Below are 15,277 nucleotides of genomic sequence, written 5' to 3'. Positions count from 1 at the left end.
TTACATTTCACTGTCTGGCTTATTTTATAAAGGCATTTTTTAAGGTGAAAAAAACATCACTTTGGTAAATACAATCTCAGCCTTATAACTGATGCTACTTAGCCAAGAATTGTAGTTTTATGTTTCAAGTTTTTGAAAATCTGCTCTGATATACTTCTTAAATGCTAGAATAGGCAAGCTTCTCCTGCCATCAAGGAAAACATACCCCAAACCAGGGAGAATTGGCTCCACAAGATGATTTGTATGATCAGTGAAAGATCATTTTACATTTTAAATACTAAAATAAAATCTATCTTTCCAGAATAATCCAGTCCTGGCCACATTACTTCAGAGCCCATCTCCAGATGCATGCTTTTCCCTGGCACTTCTCCAGTTGACCACAGAATCTTCCTAAGAATTTATGTGAAGAGAGAAAGACTTGCTGTTTCCAGGGAATGGATAAAGTTCTTATTTCTCAAAGAATTTTTAAAAGCTCGATGTTGTCAGTAGTTCCCTTTTGTTCTTCTGTAGTTTTATTTTGTTGAAAAACAAACGTCAGCTGAGTCTTTCAGTGTACCAGAACAATCTAGGGGCCATAGTGACAGAGGGTGATGGGCAGTGCCAACACTGCTGTCTCCAGCAGAGCAGGATGGGCTAAAGCAGTTTGTTGTGTCTGCCCAGCAGATGTAAGGTCTGTGAACTGAAGGAAATTGCACAGCTTCTCAGATAACGAAGTACAATTAGTGCCAGACGTGAATGTGGCAATTTTACTGTAAATAAACACAATTCTGAACAATGAAACTATAAATTTAAGAAACTTCACCTGAAGTAGAGAATGCAAATGGAAGCAGAAGTTTGATTTAAGGTTCTGCTGGTTTGCTGTGCAAGTCACTTCCTGTGTTACAGGTATGCGATGCTGTGGCATCTTCATTAAATATTGTAAGAATTACAGATTTTTAGAAGTTATTCCTTATTAAAAGAATTGCAAGGTAAGTAACTAAAAATCACAAGCAGTAAATCTGTGGATAAAGTAAGCTGATTAAAAAAAAAAGCATCTTAGGAAAATTGATTTCCTCTGAATAGGCTGTATGGAGATTTGCTGTGTGAATGCACCTTGGTTTTTTCTACTAGAAAACGTAGACTGACACGAAATAATACTGTGCAGAGACTCTTAAAGAAATTCAATCTGACCCTGGGCCTTTGCCAAGCACTCTGAGAAAGGTCAACATACTGAAGTGGAACTGCAGCGTTTCACCTACTGGAGAGGTCAAGGGAAATGTTGCATAAACTGACAAAGCATCCGAGCAAAGATTCTGAAAGCTGTCTTCTGATTTCAATTTCTAGATGCTGACTCACCCTCCAAATACCAATATTTTCTTAACAGCGTAGTTGCAGGGATCTCAGTGAACATTTGTAAAGACGGCTCATCTGAACGGATGTGTTTCAGTATTTCATGTGTCCTCACTTACTCAGCGTGCCCAATGTGCCTGCGTGGGGCTCGTGCAAATGGACATACAAGGCAACAGCAACTTCTCAAAACAGCTAAAAGCGGGCACCTCTCCCTGAGCGGGTCTCTTTCATACTTGCCACTTAGAAGCCCCATCATCGGTACGAACTCCCAGAAGTTGTTTCATTTTGCGCATTGAACTGATACCCCCATAACCAGTAGTGCCTTACTAACAGAGCCTTGAGTTTCGTTAAGACTGAGTAACTACAGAGCTGCTAAAAGCACTTAGTGGTTTAAAAGCTCGTGGCTTAGTGTAACTGAAGGTGTTATTCGTGTCAAGTTGGCTTTAAATTCTCGTTACCAATAAACTACATTCCAGAATTCCTCTTTTCAATGTCTTACTCTTCTATACTTACTGATGTTAAGATGGGGTTTTATTACATTTCCTACCCTGTTCCTTTTCTTTACAGCCAATTACGAAGCTTTGAGCGGTGTTTATAGGGTTTTAGTGTCCCAGTCACTGAATGATTTAGTTCAGTCATCATCTAAATATAGAGCATTTAATCAGACGTAGCACTTCGTGGCCGCTTGGCGCTGGGAACCCCTTGTTGTCCAGAACTCAAGTATTTATAACTAGGTAAGCTTGCTGTCATCAGCGACCTTCTATTTACAGTGCTCAGCACGCTACGTGACACAGCACAGCTGCAAATGCCACCGCGGGGCTGCAGGGACGCTCTTCCCGGGGCGCTCCCGTGGATCGGCCCGCAGGCGGCCGCTCCGCCCCCGCCGCCTCTCCCCGCCCCGGCGGCCTCTGACGCGGGCCCGTCACGGTGCCGCCATCAGCGGGCGCCGGCAGCGGAAGCGGCCCCGCCTCCCGGCCCGGCCGGCGCGGGCAGCGGCCGCCATGGGCGGGGTGCGGGCGGCAGCGCGAAGGCTGCTGCGGCGGCTGCGGGGCGCCGAGGGGCTGCGGGAGACCTGCCGGCAGTACCCGCTCTCCTGCTGCCTCCTCCTGGGGCTGGGCACCGCCACCCTCCTCCTCAACCGGTAACCGGGCGGGCGGGGGAGCCGGGTGCGGGCGGCGCTGCGCCTTCTCACGCAGCGGCTCTTCCTTCCTGTGTGTCTGTAAGGTATCTTCACGTTCTGATGATCTTCTGGTCGTTCGTGGCTGGGGTCGTCACCTTCTACTGTTCCTTGGGACCGGACTCCCTCCTGCCCAATATTCTGTTCACAATAAAATATAAACCTAAGGTAAATATGTCTGTGAAGAGTCGTGTGCTTTCTTTAAATATGATACGAATTTATATGAAGTAGCAATTCTTGTCTAATCCTAGCTGCTTTCAGAAGTATTGTATGTCAGTACAGCTCGTACACTCCTACTGGTAGGTGTTTGTGACAAATAGAGGATGATTAGGACTTTGGATTGTTCATGTGTTTCTGCATAGTCCCATCAAATCCACGTATAGCTGCAAGGCCGGTTGTTGGAGAGTCCATGGATGCTGCTTCCCGCTTCCCTCATTGTACATTTTGCGCATTTGAGTAGCAGGCAGTGGAGAAAGGATGTTGTTTGCTCCTTTAATGGGGCTTTTTCTTTCCTAAAGGTGCCCTTCTTTTGACAGGCCAGTGCTGAGTCTTTGTTCACTGTAATGAAAATTCTCTAAGCAGTACTGCATTTCAAAGAGAAAAAAAAATATTCCCAAAGCAAATTGCTCTTTTCTAACTTAAAACAGTTCAATGTAGAATTTCACAGGACTAAGAAAGTATAGTTGCAACAGTTCAGGGGTGTGAGTATGGCAGAGAAACCAGCTGGTCTGTTTATTAGACTGATTAATGCATGAGGAGATGAGTGGAGATGTGAAAGGGTATCTGTGTCCTTGCACTTTGTTTTAGCAGAAACGATTTTTCGTTTCGGTTCAGTTGTTTCTTATGTGTTGTTATCTTGTTTTCCTGCTGGAAGAACAAGTTTGTCTTTATTCATTTCAGTGTAATAGCGTGCTCTAAAATGAAATTCACAAATGTGTCAGTATATTACAGAGTCATCATTTTGGAGAATGTAAACTTGTCCAAATCTCTTAGCAGTTGGAATTGCCGGAGCTGTTTCCCCATGGTCACAGTTGTGCTGTATGTGGCAAGGTCAAATGCAAGAGGCACAGGTAAATTCCATCTGTGGCACTGGAAAGCTTAGTACTGCTGCCATTTTACACATCACAGTAGGACACTTTCAATTGCATATTGTTACGTAAACTTCTCCATACTCTCCTACAGACCTACTTTGCTTCTGGAAAACTATCAGCCATGGCTGGATCTCAAAGTGCCTTCCAAGGTTGATGCATCACTTTCAGAGGTAATTGGTGCATCATTTCTTTAGTACATTAAAATTCGGTGGGGTTTTATTATATGTCTTTTTTACTTTTTGCTTCTCGTTCAGTAGATGGTTCAGATGTACCTTGCAGGTATTTTAACTTGTTCAAGTAAAAGTCAAACCAAAGGAGTGTTTGCTGGGAGCAGGGAGGCAAGGTGGCCTCCTTTTAAACATGGACTGCTTGTGTAGCAGCGCACCTAGGACATAGAAGAAATGTCTGTGTAAATTGTGGAGAATATTGGAAAGAAGAGTTACAGTTGAGCATGCCTGAGTCTTGAAAAGCTAAGGATTTCAGCCTGCTTAGTTTGTTGGAATGGAGGGTAAAAGATGATTTGCTCCAGCTACAAAAGTTCTGTAATGAAGTTGATAATTTGATGGTAGGGAGCCTACGAGAAGATGGAAAGAGGCTATTTACAAAATCATGGGGGAAGGCAAGGGGGAATGGATTCAAACTGATAGAGTAGGTTTAGATTAGATATTAAGAAGAAATTCTTCAGTGTGAGCATGGTGAGGTGCTAGAAAGGTTGCCCAGAGAACTTTTGGTTGCCCCATCCCTGGAAGTGTTTAAGGCCAGGCAGGATGGAGTAACCTGGCCAAGTGGAAGGTGGCCTTGCCCATGGCAGGGCGTTGGAATGTGATGATCTTTAAGGTCCCTTCCAACCCAAACCATTCCATGATTCTGTGAATCTATTTCAAATCGTCAGACAAAGCTGTAACAAAATCTGTCTTAAAAAAGAAATTGGTGAAGTTACTCAAAGAAGAATAGCATATATATCTTTTTTAGTAAGACTGTAAATCAGGAATTGTGTTTTGTTCTAATCTCTTCAAAAAAGAGCTATTTGAAGAGCAGTTTTTCTTTGGGCTTGTTTTTTTTTTTATTTCTTTGGTAATTGAAGAAATATATTGGCAGCTAAGCAGATAAGCTTTGTTGTTTTTTGAAGCTAGGAAAATACAGAAGCATGTATGTAGATTACTATCCATTTATTTAGAATTCCAGCTTTGGAGTTCTGTGGTAGGAGGATGAACAACTGGCATGGCAGAAGTGAGAGGATTTTTGTGTGTCATTTCTTGCATTTAACAGCATGGTGTATGAAGTCAAAGATGCATGTGTCTGTGGTATAAGGTAACACTTCAGTTCAGCTCTGAGAGGTGTTGTCCCAGGCATGGCTCGCTGCAGGAGAGGGAGGAGAATGAAAACCTTAAGGGAAGGAAGGGATGGACAGTTGATGAATGTTTTTAAAAAAGAACAGGTAACACCTTGGTGACTTACTCTAGTTGAATGAAGTGACTTCCTCTGTGATTTCAGAAGCAAACATTTATTCTTTTAAAGTTACTTAATCTGTTTTTTAAAAATGAGTTTATGTGTATTAAAATGACAGTATTGCTGAATAGAATTTCAATAGACTCTTGCTTTAATAATAGAATGTAAAATAAATGTTTCTATGCATTTAATATTTTTAGGATTTAGGGTACCAAATAGCTGTGGCAGTCTACCCAAGGATGTTGTAAATGCTGAAGAACTGGAAATGTTCCTGTTTAGCTTAAATGGGAATTTGATGCTGAAAAGGTTCTTTGTAGTATCTCTTCATAAGCAATTTCAGTAGATACCATAGTTATTTTCTTGGCATTTTGTATCTGATTGCTGAAGTTCTACTTTTACCAAAACAGTGGCATTTTCTTTGCTGGCACTTTTTACTTCAGTAGCATGTCCCAGCCCCTGCTTTATTTAGCATTGCAGGCGTGGGTTTTGTGTATCCATGCCCATGCTTCTCATTCCTTTCCCTCCTTTGTGTGCTTAACTATAGGGAAGCACCAGGCCTGAGTTCTGTACCTTCCTGGGGCGGTGAGCCAGGGTCACCCTCCTCAATGGACCCAAACAAGTAGTCTGAGCCACCTTTTTCACCTGTGTTGGACAGATACTATTTGGAATGAGAAATCTCGCTTCATGGTCCCGTGTTGCTGCTCTTCTCTACTCATTAAAAGGTAGCAAGGGGTTCTGCCCACGCCATATTCCTCCTGACCATCTGCTCTGAGGATGCAGCATGTAATGCTGGCCTGGAATTGGATAGCCTGCTGCAGGTTGGAAGGAGAGACTGCTCTTATTTTCTTTTGTGGGTTAGTCATACATTAGAGAGAAGCTGATACAGTGTGAACTGAATTAAGATTAATTAGATTCTAACGGAGTGCGGAGTGCAGCCTGTTTCTAAAAAGCAGTTTCTTCAAATACATGGAATAATTTTGGATTTTTTTTTTATGTTTTAGTTTTTCTAGTTCTTTTTTTGCAGGTTAAAGACTTTTGGCAATATTCTCATTTCCAAATGTTTCTAATTTGAACCAGGTGTATAGCCTTTAAGCTTGTTTTCAAGTGCTTTCAGAATAATTTAATACACACTCAAACCAGAAGAAATTCAAGATTTCCTCACAAGTACAGATTTTTCTTTCTTGGATTGTGATGACAGTTTGTCTCACTTTGCAAATTCTTAATTTTTTGCAGCCTTGTTTTAGTCTATCCAGCTGCTCTGTGTGGTTTAGAAGAATAATAAAACCTGTGCCTGAGCATTCCTCCTCGCATTTATGTTTATTGTTATGGTTGAAAGCTAAACTGTCTCAACCATGCATCTATCCATATTTTATAATTTGGGCTGTATCCTGCACAAAAATTATGCACTAACCTAAGTATAATTTTGATTCCAGTTTCTAATCCATTTTGCGTTATGTTAGTTTCTTCGATGTTTTCTTTCTTTTTGAATTAGGACATGATATCAGTTGGTCAGTTTTACATTGTATATAATCCAGGTGCTGCAGATTGCATAAAGGAGAATTGAATCCTGTTGTTCTGTTATTGAGCTCATCTTCTCTACAATTTCATTTTTGCTATGGGAGAGATGATTGCAGGTCAAATCTGTGGAAAGCTGCTCAGCTACTCTTGTTCAGCATTGTGAAAAAATGTCTCACTGGATCAAGGTGCTGCTGTCTTTTGATCTCACTTTTTTTTTTAATTCTTAAGTTCTCAGGTTCTTGACTTGATTATGGGACTAGAATTTTTTTGTTTGTTTTCTAAAACCAAGAAATAGACAAACGTGTGACAAGAAATCAGTTATTGCCTGAATGTGCTCTTTGCAAGTCCTGAACTCTTGTAGTAACGCAGTGGGCTGTATTCTTTCTTATTGGAAATGGCTTGTTCTATGCCCAGGAAGTGGCCTCAGCTGTATAGCTGTACTGTCTTTAAAGGTGTTATAATTGTTATTGTGGTTTATGTATCAAATCCTTGCTCCTTTCCATTCTAATTCAGCCTGATAGTTCTGACCTGCTACTGACTCAGTCATCACTCGTCTCTACAGTTCCTCCTCCTGACAACTGGGGTCAGTTGTGTGGCAGTCTCCAAAAAGCTTGTCTCAGCAGCAAAGACTGGCTAGCTTGCAGTGTTGCAGTGCATGCTAGAAAATAATTTCTCTCTCTCTCTCTTTTTTTTTTTTTTGGATTCAGCTGCTGCTTATATTGCTACCTTCTGCTTTTGGGTTTACACTTGTAATCTCTTTCCAATTCAAAGCTGCCCACGCCTAGTAGAACTAGTCATTTTGCAAAATGCTTGAAAAATAGGTAGGCTTTAAATGAAATTACTCATCATTTGTATTTAAAACTGGAGAATAATACTTTACAGACAAGGAAATGGCTTATCATTAGCTGTCATTGTTTGAGGTGTCCTATCCACTTTAGTGGCATGTGTGAAGCGTAAGCAATTGAGCCTGAATAATATTTTTGTGAATGGAAGTGGGTACACATGTCCTGCTTTCCCAGTACTTTATCATAGTGTGGTGGATGATGTGACAGGTTTTTTTCTGTCCAGCAGAATCACACTGACGCAGTCTGGAATGCTGATGGGGTTCAAGGGAAAACAGTATGGACTGCAATGCCTTGAAATCCAGTTAGTGGCAGTCAATGGCTTATTACTTCTTGAGTGCTTCTATTTTTGCCGTAGGGATGATTTCACTCAGTAGCTCTGCTTTAACTTCTGTACAGCACCTTGGTGTGGGATGGAGCATCATACTTAACTGCCTCTGCCATGCCATGTGTTTAGTAAATCTGCGAGTAGGGGCTGCTTTCTGTGTGTCCACACATTATTTATTAGGGCCCTGTGGATAACCTGAGTCCTAGTAGAACGTGTCTTGCCTTCTGATATGTTGACCAGTGATAAGTGGACTCCAGTGAAAAATGCATTCTGAGTTAGTTCTGTTTCTGTGCATGCTGTCTCTGTGTCTTTGTCTAGTGGGATTATCTGCACTGTTCTGTGGAAGCAGTGTGGCTGTGGAAGAGAAACACTGGCAAGTCTATAAATGGTTTAGCTGGAACTCAGTTACTACAACATGGGATGAATCTCAGGGAGACTTTGTCTTCCATTTTGGGTGGAAGTGGGAGTGGGAAGGGTCATCAGGTCTTGCACTTTTTTTTACTTTTCTTGCTTATTTAATAACCATGGAAAGATGAATCTCAAAACCATGTGTGTTTTGCTTAGGCAGCAATAAGGGTGAGATCTCTCACCGTTGGAAACAATTCTTCTAGTGCCTTCAGAGACCTCTGGACTACAGAGGAAGAGAGGGCCAATAAATTGTTAGCATCTGATGAACTGAAATTGCAGTGGCACGCTCATGGAAAGCTTGATGGACAGGCTTTCAGTTCAAAAGCAGTAGTTGTGAATGGAGAAAGCTGTTTCAAGAGGAATGCATTGTATTCCCTTTGAATACACTGTCTTGTGCTTCAAGACTGTGCAAGTGCACTTCTCACTCCAAACAGAAGATTCTCTTCTGCTGTTGCTCCTGACAGGGAGGCACAGAGCAAAAGTGGAGGAAGAAAGAATAGACTGATGGATTTTTTGCAAGCCTTTCTCTAAGGCACTTCTTAAGAGTGCACTTTGAGCCTTGAAAGAGGTTTATTTTGTTAGAAACTCTGCATGAACAAAACTGATGTCACAATACCTGTGAGTCTGAGATTTCTTTGGAGTAAATTGGTGGCTCACCAATTGTAAAGTGAGTCCTATGGAAGGCATAGGGAAATTGGTTTAAGTAGGCTAATACACTGCTCTTAAGGCCAATGGCCTGTGATTGCTGACTGGAGCTGGATGTGATCTCCCTTTTCTTGTCTGAAGATTAACTTCCATAGAAGGTCCTCTGGGATTACTTAATCTCTTCTGGACTGGGAATTAAAGCATCTGTTGTTTCCCTCACCCTTCCACCCTGCTTATAAAAGAAAATACAATATTGGGGGGTGGGGATGACACAGGACCACATGATACAACATTTAGCTTACCCATCCATCATTAACACATGATGGTATTACAGTTTCAAGACCTATTACTGCTGTAACACATTAAGGGTAGGAGAAAAGACATTGGTGACTTCGTGTGGTCCATAACACAGACATGTAAAGTTATCCCAAGCTGCAAAATGTCTCTTCGGAGAGAGGGGAAGAAAAACACTGAAGTGGAACAATTGGAAATGAGAAAGTATCTTACCAAAACTGAGTAGGTGATATTCTTACTAGTGAAGACAGAAAAAGAGTATTCATAAGCTGCTCAAGTCTGGAGAGTTGAGAGGAACTAAAAAGGCCATGGTGTGTTTTTTATTGAGTATGCTTTTATAATCATGAGAGGAGCAAAGGCATGTAGTGCCCTAAAGATAGTATAAATTCAGTAAGTCTTGAATTCTTGCAGTGCATGCAGTGTCAATGAGTGCAGCAGCAGATCTTGTAAGAGTAACACTTACTCTCATGAATGACACTTATATATCAGCTGTTACATTCAGCTTTCCTTTCAAACAGACTTCACATTTTTCTTTGTACACAGTGGCTTTGAAAAACCTTTCCTTCTACAGAATGTGGTGGAGCAGCCTCACATAGCAGCAACACATGCATTCTGTCTTACTGCCTTCATCAGCATTCATGCTGTTGGGGACAAACTGATCTCTAAAACGCTGGTTCAAATTAAGAGATAGGTTGCAGTGGGAGAAGGTAGTATGGGTGATATCTTGGGCTATTGTGAAGGAGGAGAAATCAAGAAAACTTCATTCTTCTGTGTCCTTCCTCATGTTTTATTTTCTTGGCACTGTCTGACAGTTTTCCTTCCCTTCAGAAGTTTTCATTTGACTAATCGTGGTGCAAGGATTGTAACAGGTAGGTGTAGGTGTAAGGAGAGGTGTCAAAGCTGCAGTCCTGTGAGCAGTACACCTGGTGTATACAGTGGTGGCAGCCCTTTGGTTGAACAGGGACTGCCACATCCTCTGCTCTGTCTTCCTTCTGTCACACTGAAAGCCAAGTTGAACCAGGATGTGCCTGTGATGAGGCTGCAATAGCATTGGTTCATCCTGATTAACCCTGGCATGGAAAAGGCAACCACAGGCTTGACCTATATGGAACAGGTTTGATGGAAAGGGTAGAAAAGATTCTCCTACAGAGATCCATGTAGAGGGGGATATACAGGGGCTAGGAACAGGATGGAATAGGCCATTAGGGTACATGGAGGACAAGAACTTTGAGAAGTGCTTTGGTTAGGACTTCAGAAGATGGCTGAACCATAAAGCAGGCTTTGTTGAAAGCTGTGATACAGGATATGGAGAAAGACAGATGGCTTTCATAGGAATTGCTTTTTATGAGTCTTCTTTTGCTTTCCTCTGAGAGTGGTGAGAATACAGGATTGACTGTCCCACCTTGAAGGTGGAGGTTTCGGTGAAAAAGGATGGAGGTGTGTGTAAGTGTAGTATGGGTAACTGTGCCTGTGGGACACTCCATGCTATGTCAGAAAAGAACAGGGGCTGCTCAGAAAAATTAGGGAAGGGCTGTTTGAGGTATGATTACATTTTCCATAGTGTTTTCCTGAGAGTGGCCACGGCACTGTGCTTCATGTTACTGATAGGACTTGTGGCAGATGTTTCTTGTTGATAGGTGATGACACCATCACTTTGGTGTTACTTGTTCAGAGTACTGATTATGATGCAGAGTGGTTGATCTAGCAACAGGATCACAACTTACAAATTTTTATGTTTTATCAATTATGTCCTATGAGTTTCAGAAGGTGTTTGTGGTGTTAACTCTTCTAACAGGGATTTATAGTAAACTGTTTGTTTTGTAACGTGGTTGTCTTTGTTCTGCACAGGTGCTTGAGTTGGTGCTGGAAAACTTTATTTATCCGTGGTACAGGTATGAGCTTTACTTAAAAGTTACTGGTTTTAATATCATACATATTTGTCAACCTGTTAAAGAAGTTTTCACTTGAAAAGAAACATTTCTGTTTCCTTAGTGAAAGATAAAGCATACGTTTGAGTGCTACGAATCATTGTTTTATTGTCTCTTAGCAGAATAGGACAGATCTTTTAACAGTTTAGGTATAATAGAGGTGATTCTGAAATTTGGATTTAATCCTAAAAACACTTTTAGATTGTCTGTTTTTTATATATTATGTCTCTTTTTATATGTTCATTTTGTGATAACTCTTACTTGGAAGTAAATACAGATTGATGAAGATCTGTGTAAAAATTCAACCTGTCACCACTTCTGAAATTTACTTCCAGATTAGAACCATAACTGATCTACCACATTACTTTAAAAAAACAAATAACTTTGCAGGGTTTTAAAGAAAAGGTATTTTGAATGCATATGGCCGACTTTTTGGACATCATCTTGTAATTTTCTGAATTTTAAGACTGTCAGTGATTATGTTGCACTCAATAGAATAGTAAATAACTTTAAAATAGTTGAATAAAGAAAAGACTGTCTAATCATTTTTTCTGTGGGTTGTTTTGCTTCTTTTGTGTTTTCTTCCTTGTACTTTTATATATTAATTGGTGCTTTGCAGTACTTTGTAAGAAGATAATAAAATATTTCTAATTGATAATGCTGGCACTAATGTGTTAAAATAGTATCTTGCCTTAATTCTGAATTTGACTTTTTCATTGGATGGAAATGTTCAATTTGTCCTAAAAAATTTGTATGCTTTCTTTTATTTTACTCAGTGCTGTTTGGGTTTTTTTCTGTCTCTGGGATATAAAATTTTCTGTTCAGACTTCTTTGCCTCTTGGGTTTTTGATTGTGGCCAATACCTGCATGTCTCACCTCAAACTTGTGTGTTGACTATGCTGAAGTGTAAAACTTCAGTGCTGATGCAAACAGCAGAGGGAGCTTTAGCACCATGTGTTGTGAAAGCAAGTTGGCGACCTTAAGGTTTTAAACTTTCAAATACGGAAAACTAGAGCATGTTCTATTGAGTTGTTGATAAAGTAAGAGATTTAAGGCAACTCTCTCCTGTATTGCATGATTGGAAAAGAGTTTTTTCTTGGCTAGTGGAAGGTGCCTCCTGTGTCTTTGTTATGGACTGACAAGGAAACTTGGCTTCCACCAATTACTTACCTTTCTGACACCCAAGACACTGAAAGTCTGGAATACATCATCTGGTGGGGATAATAATTCACTGTTTATATATATAGTATACAGTTGGAAATGCAGTGTAGAATACATTTGATATGCAGCCAACGAGCCTACATTCTGCTACATCTTGCCCTCCGGTGAGCAGTGTAGGTGTTCCTGCACTGTGTTAGGTTTTGCATGGCTGCACCTCTGGATTTTGAACTAGCTCCTTCAATTCACACCACGCTGATCAAATCTAACAAGCTTTCTGTGAACCTGACATACTGGGAGTTCAGTGACCTGTAGTGAGCGCAGTGATGTCCAGGTAATTCTACAGGAGACAGCTTGGTCCTGAAAGACTTACTGGTTTCAGTTTAACACTAGTAATGTCAGATCTGATCCTATTTAGTCTAGACATTCAGGTGTTTCCAGAAAGGGTTGTGCAGGGAGTGTGTGTGCCGTAGTGTGAGGTCTTGTAGAGCACGTCAGTTCTGACTCTTCCTACTCTAGCTGTGCCTGCACTGTTGGCAAAGCTCAGATCACCCAGGAGAGAGGACTCTTGCATTCAGAACATATTTTTTTTTTCTGAGCAAATAAACCTCACTCAGGTTAACTCTTCACAGAGTCTTTGCATCCAGCCTGTCCTTATTTAGCAGTGTGGCTGGGTAAGCACTTGCAGGCAATTCACACTTGACAGGCTGGTAAAACAGTTGGCTACGTTCCTTTGCAAAGAAAAGTTTGGGCATAATTCCTTCTGCTAGCTGCTCTGCCTTTCACGTGAATGGATTTTGTGCAGAAGCTACCTATTTTGTAATTATTAATTTATTTTAAAAAAGTTTTTGCTTTTTGTTTTATGTGCTGTGCCAACTGATGCTGTCTTGGACATTAGGGTTACCAGGATGTATCTCAGTCAGAAGCCAGGGAAGTGTAATGTTTACCAGAAGGGTGTGTTGCAAGATAAAATCATGGATTTTTTTCTTAGGAATAAAAGTGCTGTAAGTAGATAAAAGCTGGTTTATATTTGTTTCATTAATAAACTGTGTAAGAATTTCTAATGTTTTGTTAGCAGGTTAAAATTTAGAGGCAAACATCCCTAAATTTGGACCACTTTAGGGAAATGAGGACTAGTGCTTAAAATCCAGTGAACTGTACTGAAATAGGTCATTATACCTATGTGCATTTATGGTTTTTATTCTTTGAAGTATTTATGCTGGTTATATTAAGATATTTTTTTCAACTGTATGAGAAGAATAGAGCATAGTCGTAAGTAATCCAAGTTTGTAAAGCTACAAAGCACAGGTCTGAGTCTATTGCTTATGCTATGCAGCAAAACTATATAATATCTTGCTTATACCAACCTCATTTTAAATAGGAGAGTTTAAAGTTTGAATGAGTCACTCTGTGCTTACTAAATATTTTTGTCATTGGTGGTACCGCAACTCCAGTTTCCTCAGGTTACGACAGAATTCAGAAATTACCACATTTTTGTAATACGTTGGTATGAAAACTTTTTTTTTTGGATGGTGACTAAACCTAATGTTTTCACATATGGAGCTGCTTCTATTTTAAATGCAAGTAATGCAAGAAAAATTCAGAATTTTTGTTGAGTTACAGACCATAGCTTTACATTTTTATTAGCCTGTGACTTACTTTCTACATCTTTTTGAAAGGAGTTAGCCAAGTTTTGTAAGAATAATTGACACACAGAGGAAAAATATCACTTTGTTATTTGTCTATGATTTTTATTTATCAGTGGATCCCGTAAGACTTTGTGTGCGATAGCAGTTGGGTGTATCTCTCTTGAGACATTAGACTCTGTAACTGTTTACAATTAATATTCCTAAAGTTTTGGGGAAACGCAGCCAGTTTTTAAAATGTTTCCAAGAGGGTTACTTGGACTTTCCTCCATGTCACTGGAGATTTGACATTTTACAGGTTCATGATGTTTTTTTCACCAGTCTTCAGTCCGCTGGTGATTAAAAGAATGTCTCTGCAAATCTGTTTTGATAATATGTGGCATAAAGTCATGTCCAAGTAGAGCTAGCCAAGATACTGGTTATCCAAGTGTCCATAAAATAACAACTTCTTGGTCCAAATTACTTCATGTATCTTGTTGTCTGTCAAATACTAGTACTATCATAATACAGTCTGTTTGCTAATCCCTTGGCAATGCTAGTCCCTTTGACAGTGTGGGTATTTTCTAACCATATTGCTTATAAAAGGTCAGCTGCTGATCTTAAACCAAACTTTCCCCTACAGTGTTCTTATCTGCATATGATTAGCTGTTGGAGGATGGCTGTGTTTCTTATGCCAGGCTGCTCTCTTTGAGGTGTTTTTTTTCATGCAGTTACTTATATACTTTGACTCTCAGGTCACTGGTATCTCTGGTATCTGTACCTGATAGTTCATCATCAACATGCCTTTGAATCCTCTACAACCCAGGCTAAAATTGCTTTAAAAGTTGGATGCTGAATAATGTAAAATGTTTATGCATAATTTTTTTTTTTTTAGATGTCCTGTTCTTGCTTGTAGTGTGTTTTTTTTAACGCAAGTAATATTTACGCTTATTTCTTACCAAAAAGTGTGATGGTTCTTGCATGCTGTCATTAGGTGAAACTGGATGCAACTTCTGTTGTTCTGTCATTATTCAGCTGCTGTACTTCAGTTTTACCAATATATTAGTCTTGCTCTAAAGTTCATGTCAATAACTGGTAAATTTTTGGGTTTTTCACTTGCATTTTGTGGAATACTGGCATCATGATCTCTTTTTCCACTCAGTTTAGTTGTAGTTTCTTCATCTAAGACTTAGTTTATTTCCTGTTTTCATTCAGTTTTCCAGAAAAGTCGTGGAGTTAGGTATTTTTCTTCCTGAATCACATTTAATTATTTTTACCATGATTTTTCACTGAGCATGTTTTATTGCAGCAGATGGGAACTGGCAAGCCAGATAAAAAGTTTAGATGATATTTTGACATAGTGATTTGGAAATCTATTTAAATTCTTCTTTGTTTCCAAGCAGAAGCCACTTTAAATAATTTCAATTTCTTTTATGCCATTGAGTTAGGATGTGTTCACATATGTAGAAACTAGGTTAGATTTTA

General features: G+C 39.9%; 1 protein-coding gene across 4 annotated transcripts in view; it reads left to right on the top strand.

The window, feature by feature from the left end:
- The first annotated feature begins 2,321 nt into the window (after positions 1-2,321).
- The window catches only part of SNX14 (sorting nexin 14), a 46,727-nt gene continuing 33,771 nt past the window's right edge, over positions 2,322-15,277 (top strand). For 2 of the 4 annotated variants that reach the window (XM_048297454.1, XM_048297452.1), the window contains exons 1-5: positions 2,322-2,470; positions 2,554-2,674; positions 3,503-3,576; positions 3,689-3,767; positions 10,930-10,973. In XM_048297454.1, the coding sequence (XP_048153411.1) occupies positions 2,331-2,470; positions 2,554-2,674; positions 3,503-3,576; positions 3,689-3,767; positions 10,930-10,973 (458 nt within the window). In that variant the 5' untranslated portion in view covers positions 2,322-2,330. Of the gene's footprint in view, positions 2,471-2,553; positions 2,675-3,499; positions 3,577-3,688; positions 3,768-10,929; positions 10,974-15,277 lie in introns of all 4 variants that reach the window. The other 2 variants (XM_048297453.1, XM_048297451.1) reach the window with 1 other exon arrangement.

This window comes from Corvus hawaiiensis, chromosome 3, assembly GCF_020740725.1.
Source record: "Corvus hawaiiensis isolate bCorHaw1 chromosome 3, bCorHaw1.pri.cur, whole genome shotgun sequence".
In the NCBI taxonomy this organism is placed as follows: Eukaryota; Metazoa; Chordata; class Aves; order Passeriformes; family Corvidae; genus Corvus; species Corvus hawaiiensis.
This window is presented reverse-complemented; position numbering and strand designations above follow the sequence as displayed.